This window comes from Aegilops tauschii, chromosome 5, assembly GCF_002575655.3.
Source record: "Aegilops tauschii subsp. strangulata cultivar AL8/78 chromosome 5, Aet v6.0, whole genome shotgun sequence".
Lineage (NCBI taxonomy): Eukaryota > Viridiplantae > Streptophyta > Magnoliopsida > Poales > Poaceae > Aegilops > Aegilops tauschii.
In genome coordinates, this window is record NC_053039.3 from 69,835,516 (window position 1) to 69,855,999 (window position 20,484).

The 20,484-nt window shown below is 42.9% G+C and overlaps 1 protein-coding gene and 2 long non-coding RNA genes across 3 annotated transcripts; all 3 read left to right on the forward strand.

Annotated features, from left to right (window-relative positions):
* Positions 1-9,188: 9,188 nt before the first annotated feature.
* Positions 9,189-10,588, forward strand: LOC120963857 (uncharacterized). Its single transcript, XR_005755557.3, has 3 exons — positions 9,189-9,564; positions 9,650-9,851; positions 10,360-10,588. It is a non-coding gene; the product is annotated as an uncharacterized lncRNA (long non-coding RNA).
* Positions 10,589-12,168: 1,580 nt separating this feature from the next.
* LOC141022573 (uncharacterized) lies at positions 12,169-15,147 on the forward strand. Its single transcript, XM_073498837.1, has 2 exons — positions 12,169-13,249; positions 14,963-15,147. The coding sequence occupies exons 1-2, from the start codon at positions 12,169-12,171 to the stop codon at positions 15,145-15,147; spliced, it is 1,266 nt and encodes a 421-aa protein (XP_073354938.1).
* Positions 15,148-17,388: 2,241 nt separating this feature from the next.
* Positions 17,389-20,171, forward strand: LOC120963858 (uncharacterized). Its single transcript, XR_005755558.3, has 3 exons — positions 17,389-17,604; positions 17,690-17,891; positions 19,410-20,171. It is a non-coding gene; the product is annotated as an uncharacterized lncRNA (long non-coding RNA).
* Positions 20,172-20,484: the final 313 nt, after the last annotated feature.

Genomic DNA, 20,484 nt, shown 5'->3' on the forward strand with positions numbered 1-20,484 from the left:
ATTTTAGTTTGCTTTTAAAGTTTCTAACAAAAAATTTCTTTATGAAAATTATTTTTGCCATTAATGTTTTGAACAGAAAATACTTTGATAATTTTAGTTGCATAAATTTTATATGATTTTAGTTTAAAAAATACTAGAGGTTTATAAAAGCTTTTTAGTTGATTCCTTTTGCTATTAGAGTTTTATAAAAGCTTTTTAGTTGATTCTTTTTGCTACTGAAGAATATTATAGTTTTGTTTTAGTTGATCCTTGGTTACGGCAAAAATTGGATGCACTTCGTGTACAAACCGGGCAATCTCTTTCGAAGTATCAGGGTTTCGAAGGAAAACTCATCTGTTACGAAGGGATTTCATTTTTTTGAACTTATTTGAACTCCAGACTTTATGTGTGTTCAAAATGCACCGTTCAAAGACACATCATCAATTTTCAACCCTTTCTGACTTCATTTGTTATTTTTCATGCATTTACTGAATTTTTTTGAGCTATATGACCCTAAAATTGAAAAGCACTACAAATGAACTCTGAAAAGGTTGAAAGTTGGCATGGTATCGTCATTTCACCCACATAGCATGTGCTAGAAAGTTGACAGGGTTACGGTAAAAACTGGATGCACTTCGTGTACAAAACGGATAATCTCTTTCGAAGTATCAGGGTTTCATACGGAAACTCATTTGTTACAAAGGGATTTCATTTTTTTGAACTCCAGACTTTTTGTGTGTTGAAAATGCACCATCCAAAGCCACATAATCAATTTTCAACCCTTTCTGACTTCATTTGTTATTTTTCATGCATTTACTGATTTTTTGAGCTATATGACCCTGAAATTGAAAAGCACTACAAATGAACTCTGAAATGGTTGAAAATTGGCATGGTATCATCATTTCACCCACATAGCATGTGCTAAAAAGTTGAGAGGGTTAAGGCAAAAACTGGATGCACTTCGTGTACAAAACGGACAATATGTTTCGAAGTATCAGGGTTTCATACGAAAACTCGTCTGTTACAAAAGGCATTTTATTTCTTCACATGTAACTGCAGTGATATTCTAGATCAAAGGCGCCATCATAATAGTTGTGGAGTGAAAGTCTTCACTTTTTCTTCGCTGGTGTCCTTTGCTTATTGCGCCGTAACCATGGATATTCTTCATCGCTTAACAGGGTGCTTGGGTCAGCCTTGACTTTGAAGGGAGGAATTTCATGAAACTTTTCATAATCTTCAGACATGTCTGTCTTGCCCTCCAATCCCACGATGTCTCTTTTTCCTGAAAGAACTGTGTGGCGCTTTGGCTCATCGTATGATGCATTCGCTTCCTTATCTTTTCTTTTTCTCGGTTTGGTAGACATGTCCTTCACATAGAAAACCTGCGCCACATCATTGGCTAGGACGAATGGTTCGTCTGTGTACCCAAGATTGTTCAGGTCCACTGTTGTCATTCCGTACCGTGGGTCTACCTGTACCCCGCCTCCTGACAGATTGACCCATTTGCACTTAAACAAAGGGACCTTAAAATCATGTCCGTAGTCAAGTTCCCATATGTCCACTATGTAACCATAATATGTGTCCTTTCCCCTCTTGGTTACTGCATCAAAGCGGACACCGCTGTTTTGGTTGGTGCTCTTTTGATCTTGGGCGATCAGGTAAAATGTATTCCCATTTATCTCGTATCCTTTGTAAGTCAATACAGTCGAAGATGGTCCCCTGGACAACGAGTACAGCTCATCAGAAACAGTGTTGTCACCTCTGAGACGTGTTTCCAACCAACTACCGAAAGTCCTGATGTGATCACATGTAATCCAGTCGTCACACTGCTCCGGGTGTTTGGAGCGCAGAATATTCTTGTGTTCATCGACATACGGGGTCACCAAGGTAGAGTTCTGTAGAACTGTGTAGTGTGCTTGAGACCAAGAATGCCCGTCCCTACATATTATTGAGTCCCCTCCTAGCATGCCTTTTCTAGTCAGTCTCCCCTCATACCGTGATTGAGGGAGACCAATCTTCTTAAGGCCAGGAATGAAGTCAACATAAAACCTAATGACATCCTCTATTTGATGGCCCATGGAGATGCTTCCTTCTGGCCTAGCGTGGTTACGGACATATTTCTTTAGGACTCCCATGAACCTCTCAAAGGGGAACATATTGTGTAGAAATACGGGGCCTAGAATGACAATCTCATCAACTAGATGAACTAGGATGTGCGTCATGATATTGAAGAAGGATGGCGGGAACACCAGCTCGAAACTGACAAGACATTACGCCACATCACTCCTTAGCCTTGGTAGGATTTCTGGATCGATCACCTTCTGAGGGATTGCATTGAGGAATGCACATAACTTCACAATGGCTAATCGAATGTTTTCCGGTAGAAGCCCCCTAATTGCAACCGGAAGCAGTTGCGTCATAATCACGTGTCAGTCATGAGACTTTAGGTTCTGGAACTTTTTCTCTGCCATATTTATTATTCCGTTTATATTCGACGAGAAGCCAGACTGGACCTTCATACTAAGCAGGCATTCAAAGAAGATTTCCTTCTCTTCTTTGGTAAGAGCGTAGCTGGCAGGACCTTCATACTGCTTTGGAGGCATGCCGTCTTTTTCGTGCAAATGTTGCAGGTCCTCCCGCGCCTCTGGTGTATCTTTAGTCTTCCTATACACGCCCAAGAAGCCTAGCAGGTTCACGCAAAGGTTCTTCGTCATGTGCATCACGTCGATTGAAGAGCGGACCTCTATGTCTTTCCAGTAGGGTAGGTCCCAAAATATAGATTTCTTCTTCCACATGGGTGCGCGTCCCTCAGCGTCATTCGAAACAGATAGTCCGCCGGGACCCTTTCCAAAGATTACATGTAAATCATTGACCATAGCAAGTACGTGATCACTGGTATGCATGGCGGGCTTCTTCCGGTGATCTGCCTCGCCTCTGAAATGCCTGCCTTTCTTTCGACATTGATGGTTGGTCGGAAGAAATCGACGATGCCCCAGGTACACATTCTTCCTGCATTTGTCCAGGTATATACTTTCGGTGTCAGCTAAACAGTGTGTGCATGCGTGGTATCCCTTGTTTGTGTGTCCTGAAAGGTTACCGGGAGCAGGCCAATCATTGATGGTTCCAAACAGCAACACATGCAGGTCAAATTCCTCCTGTCTGTGCTCATCCCACACACGTACACTGTTTCCATTCCACAACTGTAAAAGTTCTTCAACTAATGGCCTTAGGTACACATCAATGTCGTTGCCGGGTTGCTTAGGGCCTTGGATGAGTACTGGCACCATAATGAACTTCCGCTTCATGCATAGCCAAGGAGGAAGATTATAGATACATAGAGTCACGGGCCAGGTGCTGTGATTGCTGCTCTGCTCTCCAAAAGGATTAATGCCATCCGCTCTTAAACCAAACCATACGTTCCTTGGGTCACCTGCAAACTCAGCCCGATACTTTCTCTCGATTTTTCTCCACTGCGACCCGTCAGCGGGTGCTCTCAACTTCCCGTCTTTCTTACGGTCCTCTCTGTGCCATCGCATCAACTTGGCATGCTCTTTGTTTCTGGACAGACGTTTCAACCATGGTATTATAGGAGCATGCCACATCACCTTGGAAGGAACCCACTTCCTGGGGGGCTCGCCGTCAACATCACCAGGGTCATCTCGTCTAATCTTATACCGCAATGCACCGCATACCGGGCATGCATTCAAATCCTCGAACGCACCGCGGTAGAGGATGCAGTCATTAGGGCATGCATGTATCTTCCGCATCTCCAATCCTAGAGGGTATATGACCTTCTTTGCTGCATACGTACTGTCAGGCAATTCGTTATTCTTTGGAAGCTTCTTCTTCAATATTTTCAGTAGCTTCTCAAATCCTTTGTCAGGCACAACATTCTCTACCTTCCACTGCAGCAATTCCAGAACGGTACCGAGCTTTGTGTTGCCATCTTCGCAATTGGGCTACAACCCTTTTTTGTGATCCTCTAACATGCGATCGAACTTCAGCTTCTCCTTTTCACTTTCGCACTGTCTCTTTGCATCAACAATGACCCGACGGAGATCATCATTGGGCACATCGTCTGGTTCCTCTTGATCTTCAGCTTCCCCCGTTGCAGCATCGCCGTATTCAGGGGGCACATAGTTGTCATCATTCTCTTCTTCTTCACTGTCTTCCATCGTAACCCCTATTTTCTCCGTGCTTGGTCCAAACATTATAGTGTGGCATGAAACCCTTATAAAGCAGGTGGGTGTGAAGGACTTTCCAGTCAGAGTAAGACTTCGTATTCCCACATATAGGGCATGGACAACACATAAAACCATTCTGCTTGTTTGCCTCTGCCACTTCGAGAAAATTATGCACGCCCTGAATGTACTCGGAGGTGTGTCTGTCACCGTACATCCATTGTCGGTTCATCTACGTGCATTATATATAATTAAGTGTGTCAAAAACCATTACAGAACATCATGAATAGATAAGTGACCAAATTAATAGAAGTTCATCATCACATTAAAACCAAAGTACATACATAGTTCTCATTGAACAACATATAGCTCTCCAGAGCATCTAATTAAACCATACATTGAAACTATGTAAAACATTTCAATGCAACAACAAATGTGATCATAATCGCAACCAAGGTAACAATTGATCCAACAGCATAATGATACCAAGCCTTGGTATGAATGGCATATTTTCTTATCTTTCTAATCTTCAAGCGCATTGCATCCATCTTGATCTTGTGATCATCGACGACATCCGCAACATGCAACTCCAATATCATCTTATCCTCCTCAATTCTTTTTATTTTTTCCTTCAAGTAATTGTTTTCTTCTTCAACTAAATTTAACCTCTCGACAATAGGGTCGGTTGGAATTTACGGTTCACATACCTCCTAGATAAAAAAACTATGTCACGTTGGTCGGCATAATTGTCATAAACAATAAATGAACCAAATAGTTATAAAAGATAATATATACCACATCCGAATCATAGACATGACGAGGGCCGATGGGGGAGGATACCAAAACCATCGCACTATATAATAACAAACAATAATAAAAGTAATAAAATTATACAAGTATCTATCTAATCATACAAGTAAGAATTTTTTTTCTTTTATAAAGAAGATAAGAACAAGAGGCTCACCACGGTGGTGCCGGCGACGAGATCGACGGCGGTGAAGACGGGGATGGGACGTGACAGACCGCTAAACCTAGACAAATCTTGAGGAAAATGGAGCTTGGAGGTCGAGCTTGAAGAGGAGAAAGCTTAAGTAGTGTGGCTCGGGCATTTCATCGAACACCTCATGTGCATAGGAGGTGAGCTAGAGCACCACAAAGCCCTCCCCTCGCCGGCCAGAAAAAAACAGAGCAGTGGAGTGCTCTTCTCGCGGGCGAGGGGTATATATAGCCACCTCATTGGTCCCAGTTCGTGGCTGGAACCGGGACTAAAGGCCACCCTTTGGTCCCGGTTCCAGTCACGAACTGGGACCAATGGATGTGGGCCAGGAGCGAGACCCATTGGTCCCGGTTCGTGTCTGGAACCGGGACAAAAGGGTCTAGACGAACCGGGACCAATGGCCCACGAGGCCCGGCCGGCCCCCTGGGCGCACGAACCGGGACGTATGCCCCCATGGGTCCCGGTTCGTGACTGAACCGGGAGTAATGGGCTGGCCTGGCCTGAACCAAAGCCTTGTTTTCTACTAGTGGTTTTTTATGCAAGAAGTTAACTTGCAGGATCATCGGGCTTGGGCGCGCTCTTAACTATGTCTTACAGGGCACAAACTCCAGTAGTGCACTCAACTTCTTTTGCGACCTTGGCAAAGAATTGCCCTAGATTGCGACCTCTGGCGAGGAATGCACCAAGGGCCAGAAGTTCATGTCGAGGTGATGTGCCTTCATGCCAGCAAAAACATAGCGGGCTCCCTCAAAGGCCGCAGAGTAGATCCAGTCTTCCAGCTGATCAATGGACTGCCCAAGCAAAGTCAGGACAATCTCAATGATAGTCTTCAGCCTAGGGTCTCCACGGAAGAGCATAGCCACAGCAACCCTGAGCGCACCCAGCGTCTTCCCAGCCACCGTCGTGATGTCCTGAAGACGGGCCTCCGCGTCATCATCCTGAATGTCAGGAAGAGGAGCTAAAAAGGAAAAGGGTCAAAAATAAGACAACGGCTATTTACCACACAAAATGGAGAAAAATATACACTAGGCGTATTACCTTTAGCTATGGCCTCCAAGTCACGACAATACTTATGTGCCTTTGCTAGTTGCGAGGTTGCATCATCATTGTCCTTATGAAGCTGGAGGATCTTCTTCTCACCCTCTTGGGCCACGGTAGTCAGCTTCGATAGCTTTTTTCCGCAGCCTCCAAGTCTCGCTGAAGAAAGCCCTGATGGTCCTTGTTACCTTGTAGGTCATTGCGGAGGATGCTGCAGGCCTCCTATTCCTGGTGAAGATGATGGAAATATTCCCTAGAGGCAATAATAAAATAGTTATTATTATATCTCCTTAATCATGATAAAAGTTTATTATTCATGCTAGAATTATAGTGACCGGAAACTGAAATACATGTGTGAATACATAAACAAATACCATGTCCCTAGTGAGCCTCTACTAGACTAGCTCGTTGGTCAAAAGATGGTTAAGGTTTCTAACCATAAACATGAGTTGTCATTTGATAACGGGGTCACATCATTAGGAGAATGATGTGATGGAAAAGACCCATCCGTTAGCTTAGCATATGATCGTTCAGTTTATTGCTACTACTTTCTTAATGTCAAATACATGTTCCCTCGACCATGAGATCATGCAACTCCCGGACACCGGAGGAATACCTTGTGTGCTATCAAACGTCACAACGTAATTGGGTGATCATAAAGATGCTCTATAGGTATCTCCGAAGGTGTCTAATGAGTTGGAGTGAATCAAGATTGTCATTTGTCACTCCGTGTAACGGAGAGGTATCTCTCGGCCCTCTCGGTAATACACATCACAAGAAGCTTGCAAGCAAAGTGACTAAGGGTTAGTTGCAAGATGATGTATTACGGAACGAGTAAAGAGACTTGTTGGTTGATGCCTACTACACAACCTTCTTGTAGACGTTGTTGGGCCTCCAAGTGCAGAGGTTTGTAGGACAGTAGCAAATTTCCCTCAAGTGGATGACCTAAGGTTTATCAATCCGTGGGAGGCGTAGGATGAAGATGATCTCTCTCAAACAACCCTGCAACCAAATAAGAAAGAGTCTCTTGTGTCCCCAACACGCCCAATACAATTGTAAATTGTATAGGTGCACTAGTTCGGCGAAGAGATGGTGATACAAGTGCAATATGGATGGTAGGTATAGGTTTTTGTAATCTGAAAATATAAAAACTGCAAGGTAGCAAGTGGTAAAAGTGAGCATAAACGGTATTGCAATGCTAGGAAACAAGGCCTAGGGTTCATACTTTCACTAGTGCAAGTTCTCTCAACAAGGATAACATAATTAGATCATATAACTATCCCTCAACATGCAACAAAGAGTCACTCCAAAGTCACTAATAGCGGAGAACAAACGAAGAGATTATTGTAGGGTACGAAACCACCTCAAAGTTATTCTTTCTGATCGATCTATTCAAGAGTCCGTAGTAAAATAACACGAAGCTATTCTTTCTGTTCAATCTATCCTAGAGTTCGTACTAGAATAACACCTTAAGATACAAATCAACCAAAACCCTAATGTCACCTAGATACTCCAATGTCACCTCAAGTATCCACGGGTATGATTATACGATATGCATCACACAATCTCAGATTCATCTATTCAACCAACACAAAGAACTTCAAAGAGTGCCCCAAAGTTTCTAGCGAAGAGTCAAGACGAAAACGTGTGCCAACCCCTATGCATAAGTTCACAAGGTCGCTAAACCCGCAAGTTGATCACCAAAACATACATCAAGTTGATCACGTGAATATCCCATTGTCACCACAGATAAGCACATGCAAGACATACATCAAGTGTTCTCAAATCCTTAAAGACTCAATCCGATAAGATAACTTCAAAGGGAAAACTCAATCCATTACAAGAGAGTAGAGGCAGAGAAACATCATAAGATCCAACTATAATAGCAAAGCTCGCAATACATCAAGATCGTGCCGAATCAAGAACACGAGAGAGAGATCAAACACATAGCTACTGGTACATACCCTCAGCCCTGAGGGTGAATTACTTCCTCCTCGTCATGGAGAGCGCCGGGATGATGAAGATGGCCACCGGTGAAGGATTCCCCCTCCGGCAGGGTGCCAGAACAGGGTCCCGATTGGTTTTTCGTGGCTATAGAGGCTTGCGGCGGCGGAACTCTCGATCTAGGTTTCATTCTGGGGGATTCTGTATTTATAGGAATTTTTGGCGTCGGTCTCACGTCAGGGGGGTCTCCGAGTCATCCACGAGATAGGGGGGGCGAGCCTAGGGGGTAGGGCGCGCCCTCCACCCTCGTGGATGGCTCGGGACTCTTCTGGCCCAACTCTTTTACTCCGGGGGCTTCTTTTGGTCCATAAAAAATCATCAAAAATTGCCATGTCAATTGGACTCCGTTTGGAATGCCTTTTGTAACATCCCAATTTTCAATTTGGATGTTTATAATAGATCATTCATATGCATCCATGATTTATGATTTGATTTTTATTTGATTTATTTGATTTTTGATCCAAGGGACTTTGAGCAAATCAAGGACCAAAATAGAGAGTTGGAAGTTTCCCTAAAACCCAATTTTGAATTTTTTCAAAGTTGGGAGTTTGGATCAAATTTGGTTTCACCAAAATTCATTTCCATTATATAAAAAATAAAATAAAGGGAGAAGATAAAATGACATCTTCAAAAATAGAAAGAAAATATTGGAAATTGAATTTGGAACCAAAATATATTTGTTGACTTTTATTTGGAATTTATTTTATTAGCATAGCAAAAAGTTTATTTTTGAAAACTTGCATTTTAGGCCAGATAAAAGTTCACTAGGTCATACATAAGACCATATAACTATGTGAATTTTCTGGAAAAAAATTTAGACTTATAATTATTTGTATTTTCGGTGTCATAGTGTTTCCGTTATAAAAAAAACCACTCAGTCACGGGCCACTTTTCTCACTAAGCCCATCTCCCTTTCATTTAGCGCAAGGCCCAGGCGCTCGTCTTCTTCTACCTCATTTCGTTCAGCCTTCAGGAACACATAGGAACAAGCATGTCACCTCTACCTCTTCCTTCCCTCCTCCCACTTAATTTCTTTCCCGTTTCACTTCGGAGTCAAAACGAAAATTGTCGAGGGCGTTACCAATAACCCATCCAGGGAATTAAAACCCAACATTATTGCCTTAAATCGCCGAACTGATCCGGAAACGTTCTTGCACAAACAGCCATTAATGGCCGCACTAAGGTCGTCGTGGATCTCTTCATATGGACTCCCCACGCACCTATAAATACCATCTCTGGATACACTCCACTCCCCTACATCATCATGCTCAAAATCCCTCTTGAGTTCGATCTCTCCTATGAGCAATTGCTCGCCGGAGTTCGACAATAGCATCAAAGTCCGACGAGGATTCTGTCGCGACCGAGGTACCCCAAGCCCTAACTCCTCCACCTTTCTCTTCCCCTTGTTGATGCGCATCTCTGTGAGCCCTTTTCTCTCTCGATTTCGCAGAAGGAGCATCAGAACCGCGAGGACCGAGGCTCACCGCCGCCGTGCCAAACTTCGGCCACTTCTGTCCAGTGAAGTAGAAAGCTCCTGAGATCCTTACGGAGTCCATAGAATTCTCCTTCACCATATCTCCACCGTTCGCTACTCCATCGACTCCGGTTCATCGAATACACTCCGCTCCGCCCAACTCCGGCGAACCCTCACGGTGAGCAACCAGCCATTCCTTCAAAACGTGTTCTTAGTTGAAGGGGTATACACCAATCACAGCACGCCACGTGGCAGTTCATATTGAATCCCGTAATTGATTTCCAGAAAAATCCCCAATCTTCGGAAATTCGTATCTATAAATCTATAGTTCCAAATTAGGTGATTCTTTTTCCTACGAGTTCATAAAAATATCCTCTATCCAGAGAACCAAACGAAAAATATTTTTGAAAGTTTTAAAATTTGAATTCAAACAGATCTGAATTCAAACTTCGTTAGGCCGTAATTCGAGTTTCGTAACTCCGTTTTAGGTGATTCTTTTTGCAAATCGAAGCTCGTAACGTGTACTTTCTGTTAGACCCAACCACACATATTTTTGCTACTGTAAAAGCTATGTTCTGAACAGAAACTTTATTTGGATGTTTTTGAAGTTTTCCGAAGTATTTTATTTGTTTTCTTCTTGGGTCTTTGCTTGTATGCTTATGTATGTTATTGCTTGCTTACGCTAGATCATCCGGAGTGTGAAGCTTGCTACCATGAATCTTTATAGTTTAACAAATGTCAGCAAGGCAAGTTCACACTTTGATCATAATTTTTAATACCCAGTTTTTACTATGCATTAGTTTAACCCTCAAAGATTGCATGAGTAGGATTGGGAACATGTGGTTATGCTATGTAGTTCATGTGGTAGGAACGTATGACCTTTGATCACCCCGGGAATTTTCGTTATGTCATATATTGCTTAGCCATGCTCGTAGACAGGGATTGGTATGTGTGATCCATGCAAGCTGTGAGAGTTAATAATTTTGGGATAACCTAAGGTGGCAACTCTAATACACATCTGGGTGGATTGTTTGGGGCACCTGGAGAAACCAGTGCTTGCCCAAGGGGAATCCCGGAGTACCCGTGTGATTACCCTAGGTCCGCCACCCAGGCTCAAAGGGATCATAAGATATTTCATGCCTAGAAACTTCCGTGTGCAGCCACAAGCCATTATGGGATCTGGCATAGTTGAGTAAGTTGTGTGACCTCTTTTCGTGGTAGACTAGCTGATGTAGGGGAAAGTAGGTGTACCGGTCTACCCAGGGTTAAGGGGAAACGCTTCTGAAAGGCTATGTCTCGATCTTCCGATCATGGAGGCGGTCGAGTCTTGTGGGGGAAAAGTGTGCAAAACTCTGCAGAGTGTACAAACTAATCATGATTAGCCGTGTCCCCGGTTACGGACATCTTGAGTATCTGGAAGTGAATTATTGGTTGATCTCATCACTCTATTTAATGAAATTATTGGGTTACTAATAACTTGGGGATTTTGGGATTGAGTTGGAGGAACCTTCTCAAATATGGCATTTTAATTTAGTAGTAAATAAAAATCTATTCCTTTGTTGTAGGGTAAAATTGGCTTTATGCAAAATAAAACTTAGAGCCTCCACCAGCTAAATTTGCATATAGAGATAGTCTTTTCATTTATTATTATTCTATGGTGTGAAATTGCCAGCATATTCCATGTGCTGACCTACACAGCTGCAACGTCTCATGTTGCAGACTTTTCCGACGAAGATTAAAGGTGCGATAGGTCGTTGTTCTGCACTCAGTTTGCCGTGGAGTTGGATGGACTCATTTACCTTTGAAGCTTCCGCAGTTATTTTTATTTAGATGGCCTTTGGCCATATTATTGTAATAAATACTCTTTTGAGAACCTCGATGTAATAAAGTGTGATTGAACTCTGTTATAATTCCTCGAGTACTGTGTGTGTCAGCATACCGATCCAGGGATGACACTTAAGCACAGAGACTTCGATCCATTTTTGGGTCGGGTCGCTACAAGATGGTATCAGAGCACACGCTGACTGTAGGACGCGACCACTAGGAAATGGAAAGCCATAGGAAGAAAACTCTATTTTACGACTTCCTTAAATATCCGTTGGTCTATACTCTTCTCTATTCATTTCTATCTCTTCTCCACTTCAATAAAATAGTTGTTGAACCCCATCACCAAGTTGCTCAGCCCGATGAGACCATGACCTATGAAGACATCATTGACGAAGAAGAAGAAGATGAAGAAGCTAGAGTTGACTTTGATTTGAGAAGATTTAGTTCAGACCACCACTATCAAGTTGAGTCCAACGAATGATTGCGGTAGTATGAAGAGATCATATCTCTTGTGGATATGACCTTACCTGTAGGTTTTTGCTTGTGTGGTGTGATCTGTGTGAATTGCTTGATTTGAAATTTTCTTGCTATCATAAGCATATGGGTAGTGATTTCTCTCATTAGGCCCTTATTCCATTCTAATTTCTCATCCACTCTAAACCGAACAGATGCCTCTGAGATGTGACCCGGAATTCCCACCGGAACTTACCCAGTTGATCCAGAACCAGAATGCCCTCATGCAGCTACTCATCCAGAATCAGAACCAGAACAACAACAACCCACCACCACCACCCCCGGTCGACAACCTTACCCGTTTCCTGAGGTTGAACCCACCAGTGTTCTCTAGCAGCACGGAGCCGATTATTGCAGATGACTGGCTTCGCAAGTTCAGAAGAGAGCTGACCACCGCGGGATGCACTGATGCTGAGAAGGTGCGCTTTGCCGCACATCAACTGGATGGATCGGCAGCCTCGTGGTGGGAGAATTACACCACCACATTCCCCATAGCCAATGTGACTTGGGATCAGTTCCAGCAGGCGTTCCGTACCGCACATGTTTCAGCCGGAGCTATGAGTCTGAAGAAGCGTGAGTTCCACAACTTACGCCAGGGAAATCGTTCTGTTGGTGATTATGTGGAGGAATTCAGCAAGTTATCCAGGTATGCTCCCGGAGAAGTGGCTGATGATGCCACTAAGCAGGAGAAATTTCTGAAGGGACTAAACGATGATCTGGGACTTCAGTTGACTGTGGCTACCTTTAACAATTATCAAGAGTTGGTCGACAAGGCTCTCATTCTGGAAGGCAAGCAGCAAGAGGTGGAGAATCGCAAGAGGAAGTACAAACAGGGAAAGTACAACTCTAGAGTTCAGCAGAAGCCCCGCTATACCCCGTACTCGGGAAATAATGGATCAGGATCCGGCAAGTATGGTGGACACACTCACCATAACCATGGAGGAAATTTTCATCATGGAGGAAATGGACATAACCATAATGGCCATAGGAATGGCAATGGGAACGGAGGAAACAACAATCAGCATCAGTCCAACCCTGCTACACCGGCAAAGAAGGATCTGAGCCACATTACCTGTTTCAAGTGCGGGAAAACCAGACAGTACGCCACTGAATGTCCCGAGGCGAAGAACGGGAATGGTAATGGAAGCTCTGGAAAGAAGCCCAATCCTTTCACCAGAGGTCAGGTGAACCATGTCAATGTGGAGGAAGTTTATGACCAGCCTGACGCCGTTGTTGGTAAGTTCTTGATTAATTCCTTTACAACCCTTGTTCTTTTTGACACCGGTGCATCACATTCATTCATATCAAGGGGGTTTGTGGATAAGTTTAAGTTGCCGACCGTAGCCCTTAAATCACCTATGTTAGTAAGTTCCCCGGGAGCAGAGCATATGGCTAGTCGGGGATGTTTTCAGTTGCCATTGACCATAGGGAGACACGTTTTCCCTACAGACCTTATCATCCTAGAATCACAAGGATTGGACATAATTCTAGGCATGGACTAGCTATCCAAGTATGAAGGGAATATTGATTGTGCCCGTAAGTCGATTCTTCTCACCACCCCAGAGGGGAAACGGATCAAGTATGTGTCGAGGCATACGCCAAGGAGGACTCAAGTGAATTCTCTTTCGGGAGTTGTTCAGGAGGAAGTACCAGTTATGAAGGATTATCCCGATGTATTCCCTGAGGAATTACCCGGCATGCCACCAGATCGGGACATAGAGTTTTTGATCGAATTGTTACCAGGCACCGGACCAATATCCAAGAGACCATACCGGATGCCCGCAAATGATCTGGAGGAAATTAAGAAGCAGATTAAGGAATTATTGGAGAAAGGTTATATTCGACCGAGTTCATCACCTTGGGGAGCCCCAGTGCTTCTAGTTGAGAAGAAGGATGGATCCTTGAGAATGGTGGTAGATTATCATGCGCTGAATGAGGTGACGATCAAGAACAAGTACCCTCTGCCAATGATCAATGATTTGTTTGACCAGCTACAAGGAGCAAAAGTTTTCTCTAAGATCGATCTTCGATCAGGATATCATCAACTGAAGATTCGAGAACAGGATATACCCAAGACAGCTTTTACCACGAGATATGGGCTTTATGAGTACACGGTCATGTCTTTTGGTTTGACAAATGCCCCTGCCTATTTCATGAGTATGATGAATAAGGTATTCATGGAGTTCTTGGATTAGTTTGTTGTGGTATTCATTGATGACATATTGATTTACTCGAAGAATGAAGAAGAACACAAGTAACATTTGCGCTTGGTTCTTGAGAAGCTCAGGGAACATCAATTATACGCAAAGTTTAGCAAATGCGGATTCTGGTTGAAGGAAGTCGGATTTCTCGGACATGTTATATCAGGAGAAGGAATAGCAGTAGACCCCTCCAAGGTTGAAGCCGTCACCGAATGGAAGGCACCAACCCCAGTCGGAGAGATTCGCAGTTTTCTTGGACTTGCAGGATATTACCGAAGGTTTATTGAGAATTTCTCCAAGATCGCGAAGCCCATGACAGAGTTATTGAAGAAAGACACTAAGTTTGTTTGGACCGACGAATGTGAGGCCAGTTTCCAGGAGTTAAAGAAATGTTTGGTCACAGCCCAAGTGCTAATTCTTCTAAATATACACAAGGATTTTCAGGTGTATTGCGACGCTTCACGTCAGGGACTTGGAGGTGTTCTTATGCAAGAAGGAAGAGTTGTTTCATATGCCTCACGTCAGCTTCGACCTCATGAGCGGAATTATGCCACACATGATTTGGAGTTAGCAGCCGTAGTGCATGCACTCAAGACCTGGAGACATTTTCTTATCGGAAATTGTTGTGATGTTTACACGGATCATAAGAGTTTGAAATACATCTTCACGCAGAAGGAGTTGAACCTCAGGCAGAGAAGATGGTTGGAGCTCATAAAGGATTATGACATGAAATTGCACTATCACCCAGGAAAGGCCAATGTTGTGGCAGATGCATTGAGCCGCAAGAGCTATGTCAATACCCTCACAGCAGGAGGATTACCTCAGGAGTTAATTGATGATCTCAGAGATCTTCGATTGGAGATAGTACCACGAGGTTTTGTTGCCGCAATGGAAACTCAATCCACTTTGTTGGGAAAGATCCGAGAAGCCTAGAAGTTAGACAAAGGTATTGCAGAGATAAAGGGAAGGATGAACCAAAGAAAGGCAGAAGGATTTCTTGAGGATGAACATGGAACCTTATGGTTTGAGCAGCGTATTTACATGCCAAATGACCCAGAGATCAGGAAATTGATTCTTCAGGAGGCTCATGATTCGCCTTATTCAATACACCCGGGCAACACCAAGATGTATTTGGACTTGAAGGAAAGTTTCTGGTGGACAGGTATGAAAAAGGATATTGCCGAGTATGTCGCAGTATGTGACGTATGTTAGAGGGTTAAGGCAGAGCACCAGAAACCAGCAGGATTACTTCAGCCTTTGCCGATACCAGAATTTAAGTGGGACAAGCTTGGCATGGACTTCATTACAGGATTACCCAGGACCCGATCAGGCTATGATTCTATTTGGGTAGTGGTTGATCGCTTGACTAAGGTAGCTCACTTCATCCCCGTGAAAACCACATATACAAGTGCTAAGTTAGCCAAGATATACATGACCAGGATCGTATGTCTGCATGGAGTTCCGAGGACCATTGTATCAGATAGAGGAACACAATTTACCTCAAAGTTTTGGCATCAGTTACATGAAACTTTGGGTACCAGGCTGGAGTTCAGTACATCTTTTCATCCGCAGACAGATGGGCAGACCGAGAGAGTCAATCAGATTCTGGAGGACATGTTGAGAGCTTGTGCGCTAGATTATGGATCTAGTTGGGATGATAATTTGCCTTACGCAGAGTTCTCATATAACAACAGCTATCAAGCTAGTTGAAAATGGCCCTTTTCGAAGCTTTGTACGGAAGGAGGTGCAGGACACCATTGATGTGGGATGAAGTTGGAGACCGTAAATTATTCGGACCAGATTTAATTAGAGATTCAGAGGAAAAAGTCAAGCTGATCCACGACAGACTCAAGGTAGCCCAATCCAGACAGAAGAGTTATCCCGATACTAAACGCAAGGAGGTAACCTATGAAGTCGGAGATAGAGCATATCTTCGTGTGTCTCCACTTTGAGGAGTTAAACGATTTGGAGTCAAAGGAAAGTTATCACCATGATTTGTGGAGCCGTACAGAGTTTTAGAACGCATGGGTGAAGTTGCCTACAAGTTGGAATTACCAGAAGCCTTGTCAGGAGTTCATGATGTGTTACACGTTCCCAGTTGAAAAAGTGCCATGCGAAGATGGCCGATATTCCTTTGAGAGATACAGTGCCACTGGAGGCCATACAGTTGGATAGTGATCTGACCTATGCGGAGAAGCCCATCAAGATTCTCGAGACTGCAAGCAGGGTTATCCGCAGCAAGGTCATTCAAGTTTTGCAAGGTTCAGTGGAGTCATCATACTGAGGAAGAAGCCACCTGGGAACGAGAAGAAGACCTCCAACAGGACCACCCACACCTTTTTGCTAGCCAACCCGAATCTCAAGGGCGAGATTCATCTTAAGGGGGATAGGTTTGTAACATCCCAATTTTCAATTTGGATGTTTATAATAGATCATTCATATACATCCATGATTTATGATTTGATTTTTATTTGATTTTTGATCCAAGGGACTTTGAGCAACTCAAGGACCAAAATAGAGAGTTGGAAGTTTCCCTAAAAACCAATTTTGAATTTTTTCGAAGTTGGGAGTTTGGATCAAATTTGGTTTCACCAAAATTCATTTCCATTATATCAAAAATAAAATAAAGAGAGAAGATAAAATGACTTCTTCAAAAACAGAAAGAAAATATTGGAAATTGAATTTGGAACCAAAATATATTTGTTGAGTTTTATTTGCAATTTATTTTATTAGCATAGCAAAAAGTTTATTTTTGAAAACTTGCATTTTAGGCCAGATAAAAGTTCACTAGGTCATACATAAGACCATATAACTATGTGAATTTTCTGGAATTTTTTTTAGACTTATAATTATTTGTATCTTGGGTGTCATAGTGTTTCTGTTATTAAAAAAAACGCTCAACCACGGGCCACTTTTCTCACTAAGCCCATCTCCCTTTCATTTAGCGCAAGGCCCAGGTGCTCGTCTTCTTCTACCTCTTTTCGTTCAGCCTTCAGGAACACAGAGGAACAAGCATGTCACCTCTACATCTTCCTCCCCTCCTCCCACTTAATTTCTTTGCCGTTTCACTTCGGAGTCAACACGAAAATTGTCGAGGGCGTTACCAATAACCCATTCAGGGAATTAAAACCCAACATTATATTGCCTTAAATCGCCGAACTGATCCGGAAACGTTCTTGCACAAACAACCATTAATGGCCGCACTAAGGTCATCGTGGATCTCTTCGTATGGACTCCCCACGCACCTATAAATACCATCTCTGGATACACCCCACTCCCCTACATCATCACGCTCAAAATCCCTCTCGAGTTCGATCTCTCCTATGAGCAATTGCTCGCCGGAGTTCGACAATAGCATCAAAGTCCGACGAGGATTCTGTCGCGACCGAGGTACCCCAAGCCCTAACTCCTCCACCTTTCTCTTCCCCTTGTTGATGCGCATCTCTGTGAGCCCTTTTCTCTCTCGATTTCGCAGAAGGAGCATCAGAACCGCGAGGACCGAGGCTCACCGCCGCCGTGCCAAACTTCGGCCACTTCTGTCCAGTGAAGTAGAAAGCTCCTGAGATCCTTACGGAGTCCATAGAATTCTCCTTCACCATATCTCCACCGTTCGCTACTCCATCGACTCCGGTTCATCGAATACACTCCGCTCCGCCCAACTCCGGCGAACCCTCACGGTGAGCAACCAGCCATTCCTTCAAAACGTGTTCTTAGTTGAAGGGGTATACACCAATCACAGCACGCCACGTGGCAGTTCATACTGAATCCCGTAATTGATTTCCAGAAAAATGCCCAATCTTTGGAAATTCGTATCTATAAATCTATAGTTCCAAATTAGGTGATTCTTTTTCCTACTAGTTCATAAAAATATCCTCTATCCAGAGAATCAAACGAAAAATATTTTGAAAGTTTTAAAATTTGAATTCAAACAGATCTGAATTCAAACTTCGTTAGGCCGTAATTCGAGTTTCGTAACTCCGTTTTAGGTGATTCTTTTTGCAAATCGAAGCTCGTAACGTGTACTTTCTGTTAGACCCAAACACACATATTTTAGATACTGTAAAAGTTATGTTCTGAACAGAAACTTTATTTGGATGTTTTTATAGTTTTCCGAAGTCTTTTATTTGTTTTCTTCTTGTCTCTTTGCTGGTATGCTTATGTATGTTATTGCTTGCTTACGCTAGATCATCCGGAGTGTGAAGCTTGCTACCACGAATCTTTACAGTTCAACGAACGTCAGCAAGACAAGTTCACACTTTGATCATAATTTTTAATACCCAGTTTTTACTATGCATTAGTTTAACCCTCAAAGATTGCATGAGTAGGATTGGGAACATGTGGTAGGAACCTATGACCTTTGATCACCCCGGGAATTTTCGTTATGTCATATATTGCTTAGCCATGCTCGTAGACGGGGATTGGTATGTGTGATCCATGCAAGTTGCGAGAGTTAATAATTTTGGGATAACCTAAGGTGGCAACTCTAATACACATCTGGGTGGATTGTTTGGGGCACCTGGAGAAACCAGTGCTTGCCCAAGGGGAATCCCGGAGTACCCGTGTGATTACCCTAGGTCCGCCACCCAGGCTTAAAGGGATCATAAGATATTTCATGCCTAGAAACTTCCGTGTGCAGCCACAAGCCATTGTGGGCTCTGGCATAGTTGAGTAAGTTGCGTGACCTCTTTTCGTGGTAGACTAGCTGATCTAGGGGAAAGTAGGTGTACAGGTCTACCCAGGGTTAAGGGGAAACGCTTCTGAAAGGCTATGTCTCGATCTTCCCATCATGGAGGTGGTCGAGTCTTGTGGGGGGAAAGTGTGCAAAACTCTGCAGAGTGTACAAACTAATCATGATTAGCCGTGTCCCCGGTTACGGACATCTTGAGTATCTAGAAGTGAATTATTGGTTGATCTCATCACTCTATTTAATGAAATTATTGGGTTACTAATAACTTGGGGATTTTGGGATTGAGTTGGAGGAACCTTCTCAAATATGGCATTTTAATTTAGTAGTAAATAAAAATTTATTCCTTTGTTGTAGGGTAAAATTGGCTTTATGCAAAATAAAACTTAGAGCCTCCACCAGCTAAATTTGCATATAGAGATAGTCTTTTCATTTATTATTATTCTATGGTGTGAAATTGCCAGCATATTCCATGTGCTGACCTACACGGCTGCAACGTCTCATGTTGCAGACTTTTCCGACGAAGATTAAAGGTGCGATAGGTCGTTGTTCTACACTCAGTTTGCGTTGGAGTTGGATGGACTCATTTACCTTTGAAGCTTCCGCAGTTATTTTTATTTAGATGGCCTTTGGCCATATTATTGTAATAAATACTCTTTTGAGAACCTCGATGTAATAAAGTGTGATTGAACTCTGTTATAATTCCTCGAGTACTGTGTGTGTCAGCATACCGATCCAGGGATGACACTTAAGCACAGAGACTTCGATCCATTTTTGGGTCGGGTCGCTACACCTTTTCTGTAAAACTCAAAAACAAGGAAAAAACAGAAACTGACACTGGGCTCTAGGTTAATAGTTTAGTCCCAAACAATAGATAAATTCATATAAAACATCCAAGATGGATAATATAATAGCATGGAACAATCAAAAATTATAGATACGTTGGAGACGCATCAAGCATCCCCAAGCTTAATTCCTGCTCGTCCTTGAGTAGGTAAATGATAATAACATAATTTTTGATGTGGAATGCTACCTAACATATTTATCAATGTAATCTTCTTTATTGTTGCAAGAATATTCAGATCCATAAGATTCAAAACAAAAGTTTAATATTGACATGAAAACAATAATACTTCAAGCATACTAACAAAGTAATCATGTCTTCTCAAAATAACATGGCCAAAGAAAGTTTATCCCTATAAATTCATATAGTCTGGCTATGCTCCATCTTCATCACACAAAATATTCAAATCATGCACAACCCCGATGACAAGCCAAGCAATTTTTTCATACTTTAGTATTCTCAAACCTTTTCAACCTTCACGAAATACATGAGCGTGAGCCATGGACATAGCACTATAGGTGGAATAGAATGGTGGTTGTGGAGAAGACAACAAAAAAGAAGTTAGTCTCACATCAACTAGGCGTATCAACGGGCTATGGAGATGCCCATCAATAGATATCAATGTGAGTGAGTAGGGATTGCCATGCAACGGATGCACTAGAGCTATAAATGTATGAAAGCTCAACAAAAGAAACTAAGTGGGTGTGCATACAACTTGCTTGCTCACGAAGACCTAGGGCAT